Genomic DNA, 14,634 nt, shown 5'->3' with positions numbered 1-14,634 from the left:
CGGCTTGTTGGCCATAAAATAAATATTTCTTGGTCTATTTTTCTCCCTGTACGTGTGTAAGAATGAGACCCTTTCCTACAGCAGTTCACAAACTGTTTGGGGGCAGGAAGGGTATGCTCAGCTGGGCCGATCAACTCATTTAATTTTTATTTATGTATTTAATTGTTGGTTGTTTTTTTTTTTTGCAATCAAGGTGGAGTGGTTTGTTGTTTGGTTGTTTTTTTTTTTTTTTGCGTCCTTGCTACAAGAAACAACTGCAGACACTTCTGGCATAGAGGCATTTTGGCGGCGCCCGCTGCTGTTGGCCTCACTTTAGTAGTCAGTGAGGGGGTATCGCAGGAAGATGAAGATAAGGATGATACAGAAGGTGGCAAGGGCTGAGCTGGTGATGTTAAAAAGCCGGGCTGTCTTGGCGTCTTCGACTGCTCCGTTTAAGTCATTGAGGAGTTTCTTATCCCGGACCTGAGACAAAAAAAAAAAAAAAAAAAAAAAATTGGGAGATGTATAAAAAGATATAACTTGTTTCAAACACCATCCGCACTGTAGGGTACCTGTGCAGCGGACGAGGGCTGGGCTGGGCCTCTGCATTTGAACGCTTGGGGTGCCATAAAACACCCTGAGGTGAGGTTTGCACCCCGGCTTTGCTATGGGTCGACCTTGTGAAGCCAAGCGCTGTGATGCCTTTGGACTGGAAACCCCTGGGAGCGGAGAAGACCTGGAAGAGTGACCCGTTGCTGTTACCAACCAGGTCCCCGTGGCCCCTGGAGTGGGGCAGCGCCATTTGGAGCCCCAGGGCGCACAAGGGAACTGAAGTGCTATCTTGCAACCTTGGGCACTAAAGCATCCGTCCCACCGTGTCGCAGCCCCCTGGCTCTGCAGCACCAGGCTCCAGCTTGCCTGGCCTGCGAGCGAGAAGGGTGGCTTCGGTTTTGGTGTGCATCCCCTTGCCTTCATCTGTGCTGAGGGGCTGAGCGGGCGAAACCTGGCACGGCATCCTACTGCAGCTCCAGGGCTGCGCACGAGCCTCCAGCATATTAAGCAGTCCTGGGTTAATGAGTTCCTTTTGCAGGTCTTATGCAGCTCGTGTAGCATCTCTGCCACTGGCAGTTTTCAATCCTGACAGCGCGGTCTGCTCTCTTCATTATCCTGCGGGCTGGGACCTTCATGGGCTTGCCTTGGGGCAGCTCTGCAGTGGGTAAGGATTGTGAATGTCCATGTCACTGGCTTGCTTCCACCTCCTCCAGGCTGCCAGGCAGTGCATGGCGCTGCCAGGCAGTGATGGCACCGCCAGGCAGCGGATGGCACAGTTGAGCAGTGGATGGCATCGTCAGGCAGCGAGCGGATGGCACTACAAGGCAGCGATGCCACTAGCAGGCAGCGATGACATTACCCGGCAGGGTATGGCATTGCCAGGCAGTACATGGCACCAGCAGGCAAAGATGGCACTAGCAGGCAGCGGATGGCATCGCCAGGCAGCGAACACCACTAGCAGCCAGTGGTGGCACTGCCAGGCAGCAATAGCATCGTCAGGCAGCAGGTGGCACAGCCAGGCAGATGATGGCACTGCCCACCAGCAGTAGCTCTGCAGTTTGAGCCCAGCACATTAGTGGTCAGGCTCCATCCCTTCCTAGCAGCGATGTGTCCCCGTCCCCAAACCCTGTCCCCAAAACCCCGTCAGCCGGCCCTCAGCAGACCCAGGCAGTTGGAGCCATGAGGATGCGGCATGAAAGGACCAAGAGACTTTCCCCCTCTTCCCTTTCCTATATCTGAGTGGGGTATCCAGGGGCCGGCATGGGGTGGCAGTGCCTGCTTTGCTGCCCACTTTGGGGCCGGAGGGTTGCAGACTGCGGGGCTGCGTGTCCTTCGCAGTCTGCCTTGGCTGCCCGCAGCATGAGCACCATCGAGGCGCTGCCGGCTGAACGCTAGATGTCGGTGGCAGGCTGCGAAATACACCCCTAGAGTCCTACCTAGAAATATTAAAAGGCTTTTATCGACCAGGAGCTTTCCGAAAAGACTCCGCGACGGATTCAGATCACATCTTAGTGACTTTTTCTCTCTCCCTCCTGCAGTGCTTACCCACGGAGCTGACCTGAAAGCCTTCTGTGACTTGCTGGAGATGGGGAAGGGTTGCTGAACCCCTCACCCCACTGAGCCACGCTGGTTCACGGGGCCTCCAAAACCACTGTCTCAGACCCTCAAGCAACGTCCCCTCCTCCGTCACACCAGTGAGGACCTCTCTGCACAAGCACCCCCTGCTCTTCATGACTCCTGGACTGTGGGGAGAGTGGCTGCTGCTGGCATGATGCCTGCAGGAGCCGGCGACGGCAGGCACATAGGCAAGAATGAGAGCTCTGTTTTCCTCCTCGTATTAAATCCTGTGGTACCACGTCCTCTGTTGTGCCCCGTGCCCGGGAGCCTGCAGCTGGAGCAGGGGCCATCCGCTCATCACCGTGCTGCTGGGTGCTTGGCAGCTTCAGGGCATTCTCCTGGAGGTGGGGACAGGGGACAGTCACAACCGGTGCATGTGGCATGCTTGGCTGATGCTCCCAGCAGCGGAGATGACCTCTGGGGAAGGCAGCAAGCCGGCAGCCCGGGAGCCTACACGCCTTTTGGTGTCGGCTGTGTGTCTGGGATGACTCACCTTTGAGATTATTCAGTAGGTTTAGCATCCTCCCCAAAAACCCCCTGGGATGCGTGTGGAGGTCCCTGCAGCCAGAGCCCCAGGGGTGCCGGATTTGGGCCAGAAAAGCCACCCGCTGCTCCCCACAGGCTCTTTGAAGCTCTCACATGCCACGCTTTCCTCTTCCCAGCGGCGGCGGGGCTGCCGGAGGCAAACCCTGTGCAGAGCAGATGCCTCTTGCCCCTTCCTCCTCCGCAACACAGCTGTGGCTGGGAGAAGTCACTCTCTGCTGCGGGCAAGCCGGTGTTTGCCAGGCAGACAGAGGTTTCTCCAGCAGACCGGTGTGGCCAGCACACCGAGCTCCACAACCCTCCTGCTGATGAGCTGCGTGCTTTGCCTTTGTAGGGCCAGTGTCTCTTGGCCCCAGGAACTCTCCTCGGCTCCTGCTCCTCCTGTCCCCGGGGCTCCTTGCCACCCTAATTTCTGTACCCAGCCCTTTCCCAGTGCTCCCAGCAGCCTCTCCCTACCTGACGCCTGCTCGCACTCATGACCGGCGCTTTGGCTCTTTCTCACGGTGCGCTTCAGCAGCCCCTGCCCTCGGCTTTCCCATGGCTCTCCCTCTGGCCCTGCTCCAGTCTGCTGCTCCTCAGCATCTCTAGCATGGGCCACCCGGGGCTGCCCTCTCCCCAGTGCTATGATTTCCTCCCACTTCCTTTTTTTGTCCTTCCCATCTCTTGTCTTTCCTGCTGTTTGAGTCTAAAAGAAGTTATGGACAGCCACCTTCAGCTCCTGCCAAAGGGCACCCAGCTGCCTCCCCTCCCTGCCCCTCTGGCTGGTCCCATCTGCCTGCTCCTGCCCACCCCTGCGGCACATGGTGCTCTGCTGCATCCCCCATCTCCCGCAGCCCCCTGCCCTTTCCCTACCCTTTCCCTTCCCTAGCTCTCCTCCGGCTGCTCTGTCCTTGTTTGCCTGGATCCAACGTCCCTGTGGAGTCCTTGGTCCCCTTACTCTCCTCCTTTATTATTTCCCCATACACCCTATGGCTTCAGCGGTCACCCTCATGCAAATCATCCCTTATTGTCCATTATAATTTATATTGCAATGGAGCCTCTAAGCGCCGGACAAGTGCCAGGGCTCCTGAGGCACACAAGCGCAACGAAAAGGCATTTCTCCTTCCAAACCACTTGCAGCCCGAGCCTCCCACATCTCTGGAGGGTGGCCTCACCTCCTCCCATCTGGTCTTGCACCCCCAGATGCTTGCAGACGTCCCCCTTCAATGTCCTGCTGCGGCATCGGAGACGGGCTCTGGAGGAGGAGCTCTCCTGGAGAGCAGATACGTGTTTCGGCTCCTTCCCTGCTCTGTCCTTAAGGAAATGCCAGTGTCTTTCTCATAACCTAGCCTCAGCTTTTCCTATTTTCATGCTCCTGTGGCCACCATCACCATAATGTGCTGGCAGCTGGTGCACAAGCATCTGGGACCTCTGGAAGCTGCTTCCTTTCATAGCCGAGGAGGTGAGGCGTGGAGGGACAGGTCCCCAAGGTCACGAGGCTGAACCGCCCCCAAATCCAAGTGTGGTGTTTTCTTAGTCACAGACCCTTGTCTCATCATCACTTTGACCCTCCTCACCTCGCCTAAAATTATTTGCAGATTTTTGGCTTTGCACTGAGATGACCAGTTTGTAAGACTAATTATCCTGCATCTGCTGACTGCGGGGTTCCCCCAGGCACCCCGAAGCACTTTGTGGTGGCCCTTTTGCAGATCCCACCCTGGACAAGGCAAAACTCATCCCTGGTCTGGCTTGACAACTTAACACATTTCCTTTCCTCTTCCGTGCCTGGCCTACCACAAAACGCAGCCTGCTTTTGTGGTTTAACATGCAAATTTTCCTCCTCCCCTCTCCCACTAGCAAAAGGCAGTGGTGTCCTCTCCCTCTGTTCCTGCTTGTGTCACCTCCCTGCTTCTCACCTTGTCCTCCAGCATCTCCAGCTCACCTTGTCCTCCAACTTCTTAATCTCATCTTGTCCTCCAACTTCTTAATCTCACCTTGTCCTCCAGCATCTCCATCTCACCTTGTCCTCCAGCATCTCCAGCTCACCTTGTCCTCCAACATCTTCATCTCACCTTGTCTTCCACTATCTCCAGCTCACCTTTTCCTCCAACATCCTCATCTCACCTCGTCCTCCACTATCTCCAGCTCACCTTGTCCTCCACTATCTCCAGCTCACCTTGCCCTCCAACATCTCCCATTGTTCCAGTGCCTGAGGGCTCTTTCTCTCCTCCCTCTGACCACCATCTCCTGCCCTTCCTCCCCTTGGGGCTTTACCTTCAGCTTCTTTTCCAAGCACTCCCCTCAACTCCTACTGTCTCACTGCTTCCCGGTCCCTTCCCCATCAGCCACCTCCCCTCTCTTTGCTCTGGGGCTGAGCCCCTCTCATTTTTGGGAGCAAAGAACTTGCTGGATGGGTACAAAGTGCTGCCTCAGCTTGCAGGAGAAGACAAATGGTTTGTTGATAACGAGCCTAATGAGGCTGTATTTAAGGCAGCCCAGTTTTTAGCATGCAGCCCACAGCTGGTTGTCTGTCAACCCATTTCCGTGCAGAGCTCTGCGTTCCTACACATAAGGAGCTCTGGAGGGGATCCTTGGATTTATTTGCTCTGTGAATTGGTCAAGAGCTCTCCAGCCTGCGCAACTCCACCACACTGGCACCGGCGTCACGGGGCTGTTGCCTCTGCATTTCACCCACCTCCATAAACCGTTGCTCCTCCCAAAAAAGCAGGGTGAGACCCTGCCTGAGAGGTTGGGCGCTGCAGCCTCTCTGCTTCTTGGGGTTAATAAATAGCTATGGATTTGTGCCAGTCAGCTTCCACTTGGAATGAGGAAGGTCAACATGCGGCGAGAGGGGAAGGCAAACAGCCATGCCCGGAGCTGCGTGCTAAGAGCTGGGCAGAGAGAAGGCATAAGAGTTCAGCTCTCCTGGGTTGCTATCACACTGCAAATTTTGGTGGCCTCGAGGGGCAGGAAAACTCTGTGAGCAACCCCACGGTCTGCTGGTGGGGCTTAAAAAGCCAGCGGGGCTTCTTGCCATCTTCATCTTTATACAACAACAACATGGCATCCATACCGTGGCTCCTCTCAGATCCCAGTTCCTCTGCTCTACTGCCTCATGGGTACTGAGAAGGACTTGGCTCACCCCGGTGGTCCCTGGAGATGGACCTCCTAATGACTGAAGCGAGATCTCCTGCCACCAGGCGCTGATGCATCATTCATTACCACTTGGAGCTGGGAAAGAGGAGGGGAGGGAGCTGCCGAATATTGGGCCACGGCATTTGCTCCTGATGGAAACCAACTGAATCCAATGCATTGACGTTGGAGAGGTCCTCACATCTGTGCTGGGCTGGGCTTAAGGTTACTTCAGGGTTTCTAACTGCCCCGAACTTCCCTTCTAACTTCCCTAAAGAGAAGTTTATCTCTTCTTCTGCAGCACCAATGCATGCTTACATGCGAGCGCCTTGCTTGCACTCCGGGAGGTTGACCTTGAGAAGCCTGGAACTCTAGAAATAACCCCCCGAGGGATACGTGAGTCGGTGCGACTCCGTTGCAGCCCAGCAAGCTCTATCTGCTGAGGATCTGGCCCGCTATGGGTGTAAATAAAGCCGAGGTGTGCCGTCACACTGTTATTCAGAGTGCTTGGCCGGAGCGTCTGTCACACAGAGTACTTGGCAGCCTTTGCCCTCACCTGACTTCGTGTGTTTCTTTGAGTAAGAGCATAAATTCTTTGGTGCTGGGGTGGGTTTCTGCCATTTTTTAGTAAACGCTGGTCGCCGTGAAATAGCATTTCCCTGCAGAAAGAACTCTTGAAGGCTGCAGCTCGCGTGCAAAAGGCCAGGCAGGCTGAAACCGGGAAAAGCGGGTATGGGGAAGGACACGGCTTTACGGTAATATTCAAGTGTAGCCCAGCACGCATCTGGCTTCCAGCGTGGGCGTTGTGCTGCTGAAACTGGTGGCAATACCAGGGTGTGCTAAGGTCCATAATGAAACATCTCACGGGCTTGGGGCACGAAGGAGCTGCTGCTTTATTAAGGGTATGCATCTGGCAAAAGCGGATGATACTTATGGCAGGGTGTTGAAAATGCTGTTTCTGATAATGAAAACGATGATTCCTGAGGTTGCTAAATGTTTCAGTCATTTAAAGGAAACGGAAAAAACATAACCTGGGAACTGTTTAATGCCATCAGCGCCCTGACGGCCCTTCAGCCAGGAAACCTGTGCTCCGCTGGCGGAGGGCTCTGCGGTCAGAGGGCCCAGAATGGACTCAGGGAGGAGAAGGTGCTGCTCCACTCCTCTCCCTCCCACAGCACCTTCCTCAGTCTCTGCAGAGCACAGACATCCTAGAACGGTTGGGACTTAAGTTATCTGCTGCTAAATTGTCCTTACATTTAATTGCAGAGGAACAAGAGAAGTCTGTTTAAAGGGACATTTGTCCCCAGGGCATTCCTTGCTTCTGCTTTCTCTGAACTTCTGGGAAAATCCTTATGTAAAAGAGATGAAAACAACAGGCTTCTGGAAAAATGACCCCAACATTCAGCCTGGGCGAGATGTTGTGAAGGTCTCTGCAGTAGCTGTGAGGGAGGAAGGATCACATCTTTCTTAACATCCCAGTGGTCTTCCTCAGGACAGACCTTCTGCTACTACCCCAGCATCCCTGCTGCCTCCTACCACCCATCCCAACAGCAGCCTGCAAGGGCATTCGCCATCCCTTCGGCCACTTGCTAGTCTTGCCCTGTGCCTCTGAGGGACATTTTGTTTCTCTTTTCCCCCTGTCACAGAGTCACAGTCGCTGGGGAGCTCCAAGGCCAGAGCAGGGTTATTTCTACCCGCTCAGCTCCGCATCTGCTCGGGTACCACCCCTACATCTGATCAGCTACTGCCTCCGCAGTCCAAAATCCAAGGATGTTTTTTGACACCCATCTCCTATTTTCCTTTCCCCGATTTGGAGCATATTTGCCTGTTTGTCTTTCCTCGCTACTGCTTCTTTTTTTCACACTGGAGTTTATGTCCTCTAGACCTTTGCAGCCAGATGCTGAGCCCATGCCTCTGCCCCGGCACGAAGCTCCAGCCCTAGGTTATTTCTGGGCTTTGCCCTTCCTTCCACCTCATGTCAAAAATAGTGAAGGGTCCAGCCTTTAAAAACCTTGTAGGTGGCAGACCCTACTCTGTCTTGACCCTTGGGGATGGGTCAGCCCGGTCCTCAGGATGTCCTGCTGGCTGCAGCTGAGGAACCGCATCTACCTAGATGCCTGCTACAGCTACTGCCACGTCCCCGTGATGTGAAACCCTTTCTTAGCCCGCTGTGACCATGCCTCTTGCATGGGGAAAACGCTGATCATTAAAGGCAAATTCAGATGAGCAAAGACACACGGAAAATAATAAAGCAGCCAGTTCCTTCCCTCGCTGGCTGAACCAGTGGGAGTGTTAAGGGACTCCCTCCCCACACCTCATGTTAGGCTGCCGCTGCCCGGATTTGCCCTTGGGTCAGTCCTGCTTGTGGTGATGCTCAGCCCTGGCATGATTTAAGCTGTTAAATGCCTCCCTCAGGCAGCAGCGAAGCGGATGGGTGGCGGATGGGTGCTCATCACCCATCTGTGGGAAGGGGAAACTGAGGCAGACACCATGGTGCCAGTGCTGGGCAAGCCCAGGGCACGGGTGTGCGGACTCGACCCTGAGCCTTTCTGCCGGAGACCCTGACGGGCTGCGGAGCAGCATCCTTGCAGTGCTGGGCACTCGCAGTCCAGCTCGTGGGAGCTGGATGGGGTTAATTGATCTGCTTCTGTGACGAAGCCCGTTTGCGCCCTGGCCTTCCTCTAAACGCTGTCTGCCAAAACAAATCAGCCAGCTCCTCTCCCGGGCCACCCAGCCGCCCCGGGCTCTCTGCACATCCATTCAGTTAGTTTTGAGGCTGCAGGCAGGGAAGGGGAGGGCAGCCCAGGCTCCTCTCTTCCGGCAGCTGCTGAGGGGCTGCCCGTTTGCTGGGCGCCATCCCCCCCGGGGCTGGTCACTACTGGGAGTGACCCAGTCCTGCCCCATGCGTTGGCTGTGCTCCACGCCATCTCCTCTCCATCAACACGGCTGTATTTTCCCCCAGCCCCGACGCTGTGCAAAGCCCCCCCTGCACTCTCTTCCCCCTCCTCAGCTACCCGGGGCTCGTTCCCACGATGCTGGCAGGTCCCAGGCCTGGCTTTGGGATTTACAGGGCTTGGGGGGTGTGTGGTGGAGGGGTGGTGGGGGTAGCTGAGCACCAGCTCTGGTGTTTTAATTAGGGAGAGGGCCAGAGGGAAACAGGCAGGATTGCCCTGCACCTCGGCAGCCTCCTCTCCCCCCACGCAACTTGCCAGGCACCGGATGATCCTGGCCGGCTCCTTCTTACTGCTCCTGCCCGACCACCCGATGCTGCCGGGTTCTACCCTGGTAAGCTCTCTAACTGACAAGATCCCGAAGAAGGGACTGAGCGCTGGGGTGTCTGTGGGCACAGCGTGAGCAGAGCCAGCCCTACATTGCCTGCCCGTCACCCTGCCGCCACGGTACAGAGGAGCCTCCGAGGGTACCGGAGCAAGTCAAAGCACCTCTTCCCCACCTGAAGCAACAGCTCCAAAACACACCTCGGCTCTCCCCATCTGCATCCCCAGTGGGTGCAACCTTTTCATTTAGGTGGCAAAGATGTGGTTTACATCAGGTGCAAACCCCCAAACACTCCCCCCGCTCTCCGGCCAACCCGTACCCCGCGCCTCACGTTCGGCACTCACTTTCAGTGAATAGGCCAAGGCGATGAAGCCGAGGCAGCAGAAGTTGAGGTATACGAAGTTGAAGATGGACCAGAGATAGTAGTCGTTCACCTCAGTGGTGTCGGGGTAGATTTCGATGACGGTGGTGGGGTTGGTCATCGTCTTCTTCTCCACCAAGTGCTTGCACGGGACCGCCGGCCGCAGGCTGTCCCCTTTGCAGCTCTTGCTCTCCATGAGATAAACGGCGGAAGAAGGAGACAGGACGGGCGAAGCTTGCCGGAGAGCTGGGGGCTTGGCGATGCAGGCGAAGCAGCCCTGTGGGGGGCCCTGAGGGGGTCTCGGCGTCCAAGCCACCCCCTCGAAGGGGCACGGCGGGCCCAGGGGGGGGTCCTGTGTCCTCTCCGTGGTGGCTGCTGCGGCGTCACCGCGTTCTGCCCTGGCAAAGCGAAAGCCCCCCCCCCGTGAAAAATGGGGGTGAGGGGATGGAGAGGCGGGGGGGAGGGGGGGGGAGAGGGGGATGAAAAGGGGGAGAAGGAGCAGAAAAGGGGAGACGTGGGGGGAAGGCAGGAGAGAGAGAGGGACCGGGAGACAGAGGAGCGAGCGGGGAGAGGAGCGAGGGAGTGAGCAGAGGAGAGAGGGAGGAGAGGAGAGGAGAGGAGGGCAGGCAGGAGGGGGAGGAGGGAGCACCGCTACACCCGGGGACCACGAAGCCGCCGCCTCGGCGCGGAGCTGCCGCCGGCCCCGGCCCCGGCGGGGGGCAGAGGAGCGGGCAGCAGCGGGCAGCAGCGGGCAGCATCCCTCCCCCTCTCCCTCGTCCTCCCCCCCCCCCCCCCCCCTTCGCTGCCCGCTGTCCTGCGTGACCCGCGCTCGAGTCACGAGTGGAGAAATAAATTAAAAAAAAAAAAGAAGGAAACAAATACAGGCAGAAAGAAACACTTGGGAAGAGCTGGGGGGGCTCCAGGGGAGTTGCCAGCTACCCGCGCTGCCCCCTGCCCCCCCCCGAGCCCTCCCCGCCGGCCTGTGGGTCTGTCTGTCTGTCTGTCTGTCGGGGCCTTCTGCTTTCTGTCCCATGCCGGGATGGGAGCGGGTCGCTCGGCTGCGGACGAAGCGGGTCTCCCGGTGCGGCAGAGCAGCCCGACCCCTCGCCCTCCCTCTCTCCTGAGGGTTTTATTTTTGGGGGCTTTTTTTTTTTTTTTTTTTGGCTGAGTCCTCATCTCTGCGGGATTCCCGATGGGATTGCATTTCCTGATTCCTTCCACCTACCAGCAGGTTCCCCCCCCCTCCCCCCCGCCCCCCTTCGTTATTTTGGGGGAAGAATATCGTGGTCAGAGAGGAGGAGGAGGAGGGGGAAGAGGGGATGAAGACAGAGGATGGGGAAAGGGATGTGGGAAGAGGTTCCCCCCCCTTCCCCCCCACGCTTTGCCAATAGGAGAGAATAGTCCACCTCTGGCTGCCCGTTCGTCCGTCCATCCGTCTCCTCCGAAGGCATCAGGAGGAGCGAGGGATACTCACAAGGAGGGATGCGGGGAGTCGCTGCATATCCGGCTCAGCACTGCCTCCGGCTCGGCTTCCTCGGCGCTGGAGTTGCGGGAGGAGGGGAGGGCGGCGGGGGGGGGGGGGGGGGGGGGGGGCACCCATGGGCTAGGGCTGGGCAGGGGGGGAGTTAGGGGCTGGGAAGGTCAACCTGCAGCCCCCTCGCTCCCCCCCCCCCCCCGAACATGCTCCACGCAGGAGAGTTCCTCCGTGTCTCAGCGCTTCTCCTCATGTCCTCCCCACAGGGACGTCACCTCCTGCTTGGAGCATCCTGGTAGCGCCCCGCTGGAGAAGGGCATCTCTTGGGCCCCGGCAGAGCGGCTTCCCCGGCTGTCAGGAGTTGATGCTCGGCCCAACTGTTCCCAGCATCACCCACAGAGACCTTTGCAGTGGGGACTTGCTGCAGCCTGGGTTGCGGGTTCGCTCCCATGGGCCTGGGTGAAAACCTAAAGCAAGCGTGGCAGGGGCATATGGGGACAGCACGGTGAGGGGAGGCGGTGGCGATGCAGAGCCATGGGGAAAAAAGTGATCCGGTCATGAGGGATAGATGGAAAGGGGATAAATCCTGTGTGCAGGGAGATAAATCCTGCCGGCACTGAGCAAATCCCAGTGTGGTCAGGGGTGGGAGCACCCCAGCAGCAGGACGCAGGGCATGTGGCTGCTTTAGGGGAGGGAGGTGGGGATGTCATGAAGGATGGACAAGCCAGGGAGGATCTGGCTGTGCCTGGGGTTGGCACAGGATCAGGGAAATGCTTGCTGCCTTCTCTTGCCAACTGCCCTGAGAGCTGCATGGAAACCTGATTCTGGAGTGCTGCGGTAGCGTCCCCCCCAGGGACATGATGCCGGAGAGCAGCTGGTGCCGTGCAGGGACAGCTTGCAGGTCATTTGGGAGGATGCTGCCATGGCACGGGGAGGGTGAGGACATGCCATGTCACTCCACAGCAGCAGAGCCCGGCCTGGCACAGGTGGCCTTGAGGCAGCAGCCAGTTTGGCTGGGGTGCTGGGGAAGGGGAGCAGAGAAATCCCAGAGTACTGGAAACAGGCTGGGTAAAACAACAGTTTGTGTGAGCGGTACCTGCAGGGGAAGGGAAATCCTCTGGAAATGCCTTAAGCCTACCCACAAAGTGCTGAGCTAAGAAATAAGGACGGTAATTCACCCAGCTGTTCACAGGCAGGTTTGGCTCCTGTGTAGGGGCACCCACCCTGTGTTCTTCCCTGTGGGTTGGTGTGATGTGAGGGGAATTCTTGCATGTCCACAGCGCTCCCAGCCTGGAGGGGGTCCAGTTTCCATTAGGCTGGTTTAATCCCTCTGAAGGCACCTGTGCTGGTTAAAACAGAACAAACTGCCCTCTGGTTCGTGATTTATCACTGCTGGAGTGGTGTTGGGTACTGCCAAAGTAAAGAGGTTTTTATTAGTGCAATGGCTGCCTGTGACGAGACCCAGGTCTCTCTCCAAGAAGCTGCTAAGAAGCAGAACCAGCGCTGGGGTGAGTGATGTTCCTGTGGGATTAGGAGGTTTGCAGGAGAGGCAGAGCCATGCCTAGCTGTTGTCAACTTTTATGGAGGTCTTGGACAAATGCAGGCAACCCGCAGCTGTGCAGAACATCCTTCCTGCAGGCTCAGGAGGAGCCTGAAACCCGTTGGATGCAGATTGCTGCCTGCCATAGGAGCTACTGACATGCCTGCTGTTCATTTGTCTGGAAAAAGTTGTGTACGTAGGACTGCTCCTCTTCATAACATAAGACAGGGATGGAGAGCGAGTAGAGAAAAAGGTCAAAGAGAGGGTCTAGAGAAGGCAGCAGGGTCGTCTAGGGGAACGTGGGATCAACAGAGGTAAGCATGTTCCCTCATGTGAACAGGATTGAAAGGTCAGGGAGGCCGGATGGCTGCTTTTTCTCTTCTCTGGGTACCAGGTCAACCCCACAGTTTGCAGAGCACTTTTGGGTCTTTGGGTTGGTAATTCATCATCTTTCTTGATGCTACTGTGTAAGCAGTGAGAGGTTGATTCTTGTGGACCACAACGGCGTATATGCAGCATCACTGGTTCAAAAACTGTTCATGTGACCCTTCAAAATTAGGGAACTGGTTTAACAATAATGACACAAGGAATAAAAAAACTCAATATTTGCATTATTTTAACACTCTTCCTATTTTCTGGGGGTCTTTAAAGGTCATGCGTACATGCCCTCAACCATAAGGTCTAGGCCCACTTTCCTTTCAAATAAAAGGTGGAGTATGAATAATCGCCTGTATTACTGTGGCATCAAGGCCCGCATCCTCTTGTGCTAAGCGTGGGACAAACAGAACAGAAAGATGTTTCCTGCCCCAAAGCTATTCTCCTGTAATCATGTTAGAGACATGTGGGCTGTAGCATAATCAAGCATTGTAAGACCCATGAGAAAGTCTTCCATCTCAAATCCTACTCCAGCTCTCCGGAAACCATTAGCAGGACCTGCCCCTGCTTTTTTCCGAAGAAGAAAGCCCACAACCTCCTCAATGCTCTTTCCTATTCCCCCTGTAAAATTCCTCAGTGGGTTGCCAGGCCCCATAAGCAGTCAGGTGGTCTGAGGCTTGGAGGGGTAAATCCCATCTCCCCACTCTCCCTTGATCTCTGTTTCCTGTCCTCTAAGCTTTCAGTCTGCGCTCTGCTTCTTTTTCCTCCCAAAGGAACCTAAAAATAAATAAATCCAAGAAAGACCGGAAAAAGAAAAAGCCACCAGCCCCCAAAACAACATGCTTAGTCATTCATGATGAGTAAAAATAGTTTGCCAAATCAAAAGTTGCTGAGCCACCCAGATGCACAAGTAATCTCCATAAACAAGGGGTCTTGTCCTCCCTCTCCTTGGGCAGGTCCTTGTCTGAGTGGGCTTTTGGCAAAGCCTCGAGCAGAGTTGGTTGGAGAAGGATCAAGGCCATGAAGTCAGACCTGAGGGTCAGGGCCAAGCACCCTACTACTCAAGGGGACGTGTAATGAAAAATTGTATCTTCTTTGCAGCAGTGGAGACATTTAATAGAAGAGTGACTTAGCAAATTGTCATGTGCACGGAGTTCTGCAGAGATGGTGCAGTAAATGAGGGGGCTGGTGTAAACCTGAGGATTTGCTGGGCACGATAACGTGGGGCCACGTGCAGGCTGCTCACAGGGTGGGGTGTGCTCTGCTGCCTGCTGGAGAAGCATAGGTGGACAATCCTGGCTCTTGGCTTCTCTAGCTCTTGGCCAAGATCAAGCCTGTGATTGTTCCTGCTGAGATGTAACATTGAGTAGTCACTGCACGATTAAAGGCTTAGGCACAATTCCCCCCCCCAGCAGAAACAACGCCCTCGTATTCCCATCAATAAATATTTGGCAGTGGATGACTTGTTCTCCCCTGGGGCTATTGAGGAACGGTGGGCGGCATGATTGGTTTTCAGGACCCAGCCAGCCCTTTTGGGTTAAATCCATCTCTTTAATGTAGGAGAACAGCTGATTGGGGTATTAAGGCATCCTGGGGGAACAGAGGCTTGGGACCTGCCAGTGGGGAAATCAGTTAAGCTCTGTGTGCTTAGATCTGCGCTCAGAAAATGGGATGAGACTTGGCTGCATCCGTCTTGCTTATGTAGATGATGCTTCTTTCAAAGTAGGGATTAGCTCTTATCTTCCACCTGGCACATGGGGCGTTCATTCTGCATTGGAGTCTCCAGCTCCTGTACAGCAGCACTAG

The 14,634-nt window shown here is 55.9% G+C and overlaps 1 protein-coding gene across 1 annotated transcript; it reads right to left on the bottom strand.

Annotated features, from left to right (window-relative positions):
• Positions 1 to 214: 214 nt before the first annotated feature.
• IFITM10 (interferon induced transmembrane protein 10) lies at positions 215 to 10,871 on the bottom strand (the record flags this gene model as incomplete). Its single annotated transcript, XM_082485979.1, has 3 exons — positions 215 to 462; positions 9,423 to 9,837; positions 10,846 to 10,871. The coding sequence occupies 3 exons, from the start codon at positions 10,869 to 10,871 to the stop codon at positions 313 to 315; spliced, it is 591 nt and encodes a 196-aa protein (XP_082342105.1). The 3' UTR covers positions 215 to 312.
• Positions 10,872 to 14,634: the final 3,763 nt, after the last annotated feature.

Source organism: Vanellus vanellus, assembly GCF_965231255.1.
Source record: "Vanellus vanellus genome assembly, chromosome: 6".
Lineage (NCBI taxonomy): Eukaryota > Metazoa > Chordata > Aves > Charadriiformes > Charadriidae > Vanellus > Vanellus vanellus.
This window is presented reverse-complemented; position numbering and strand designations above follow the sequence as displayed.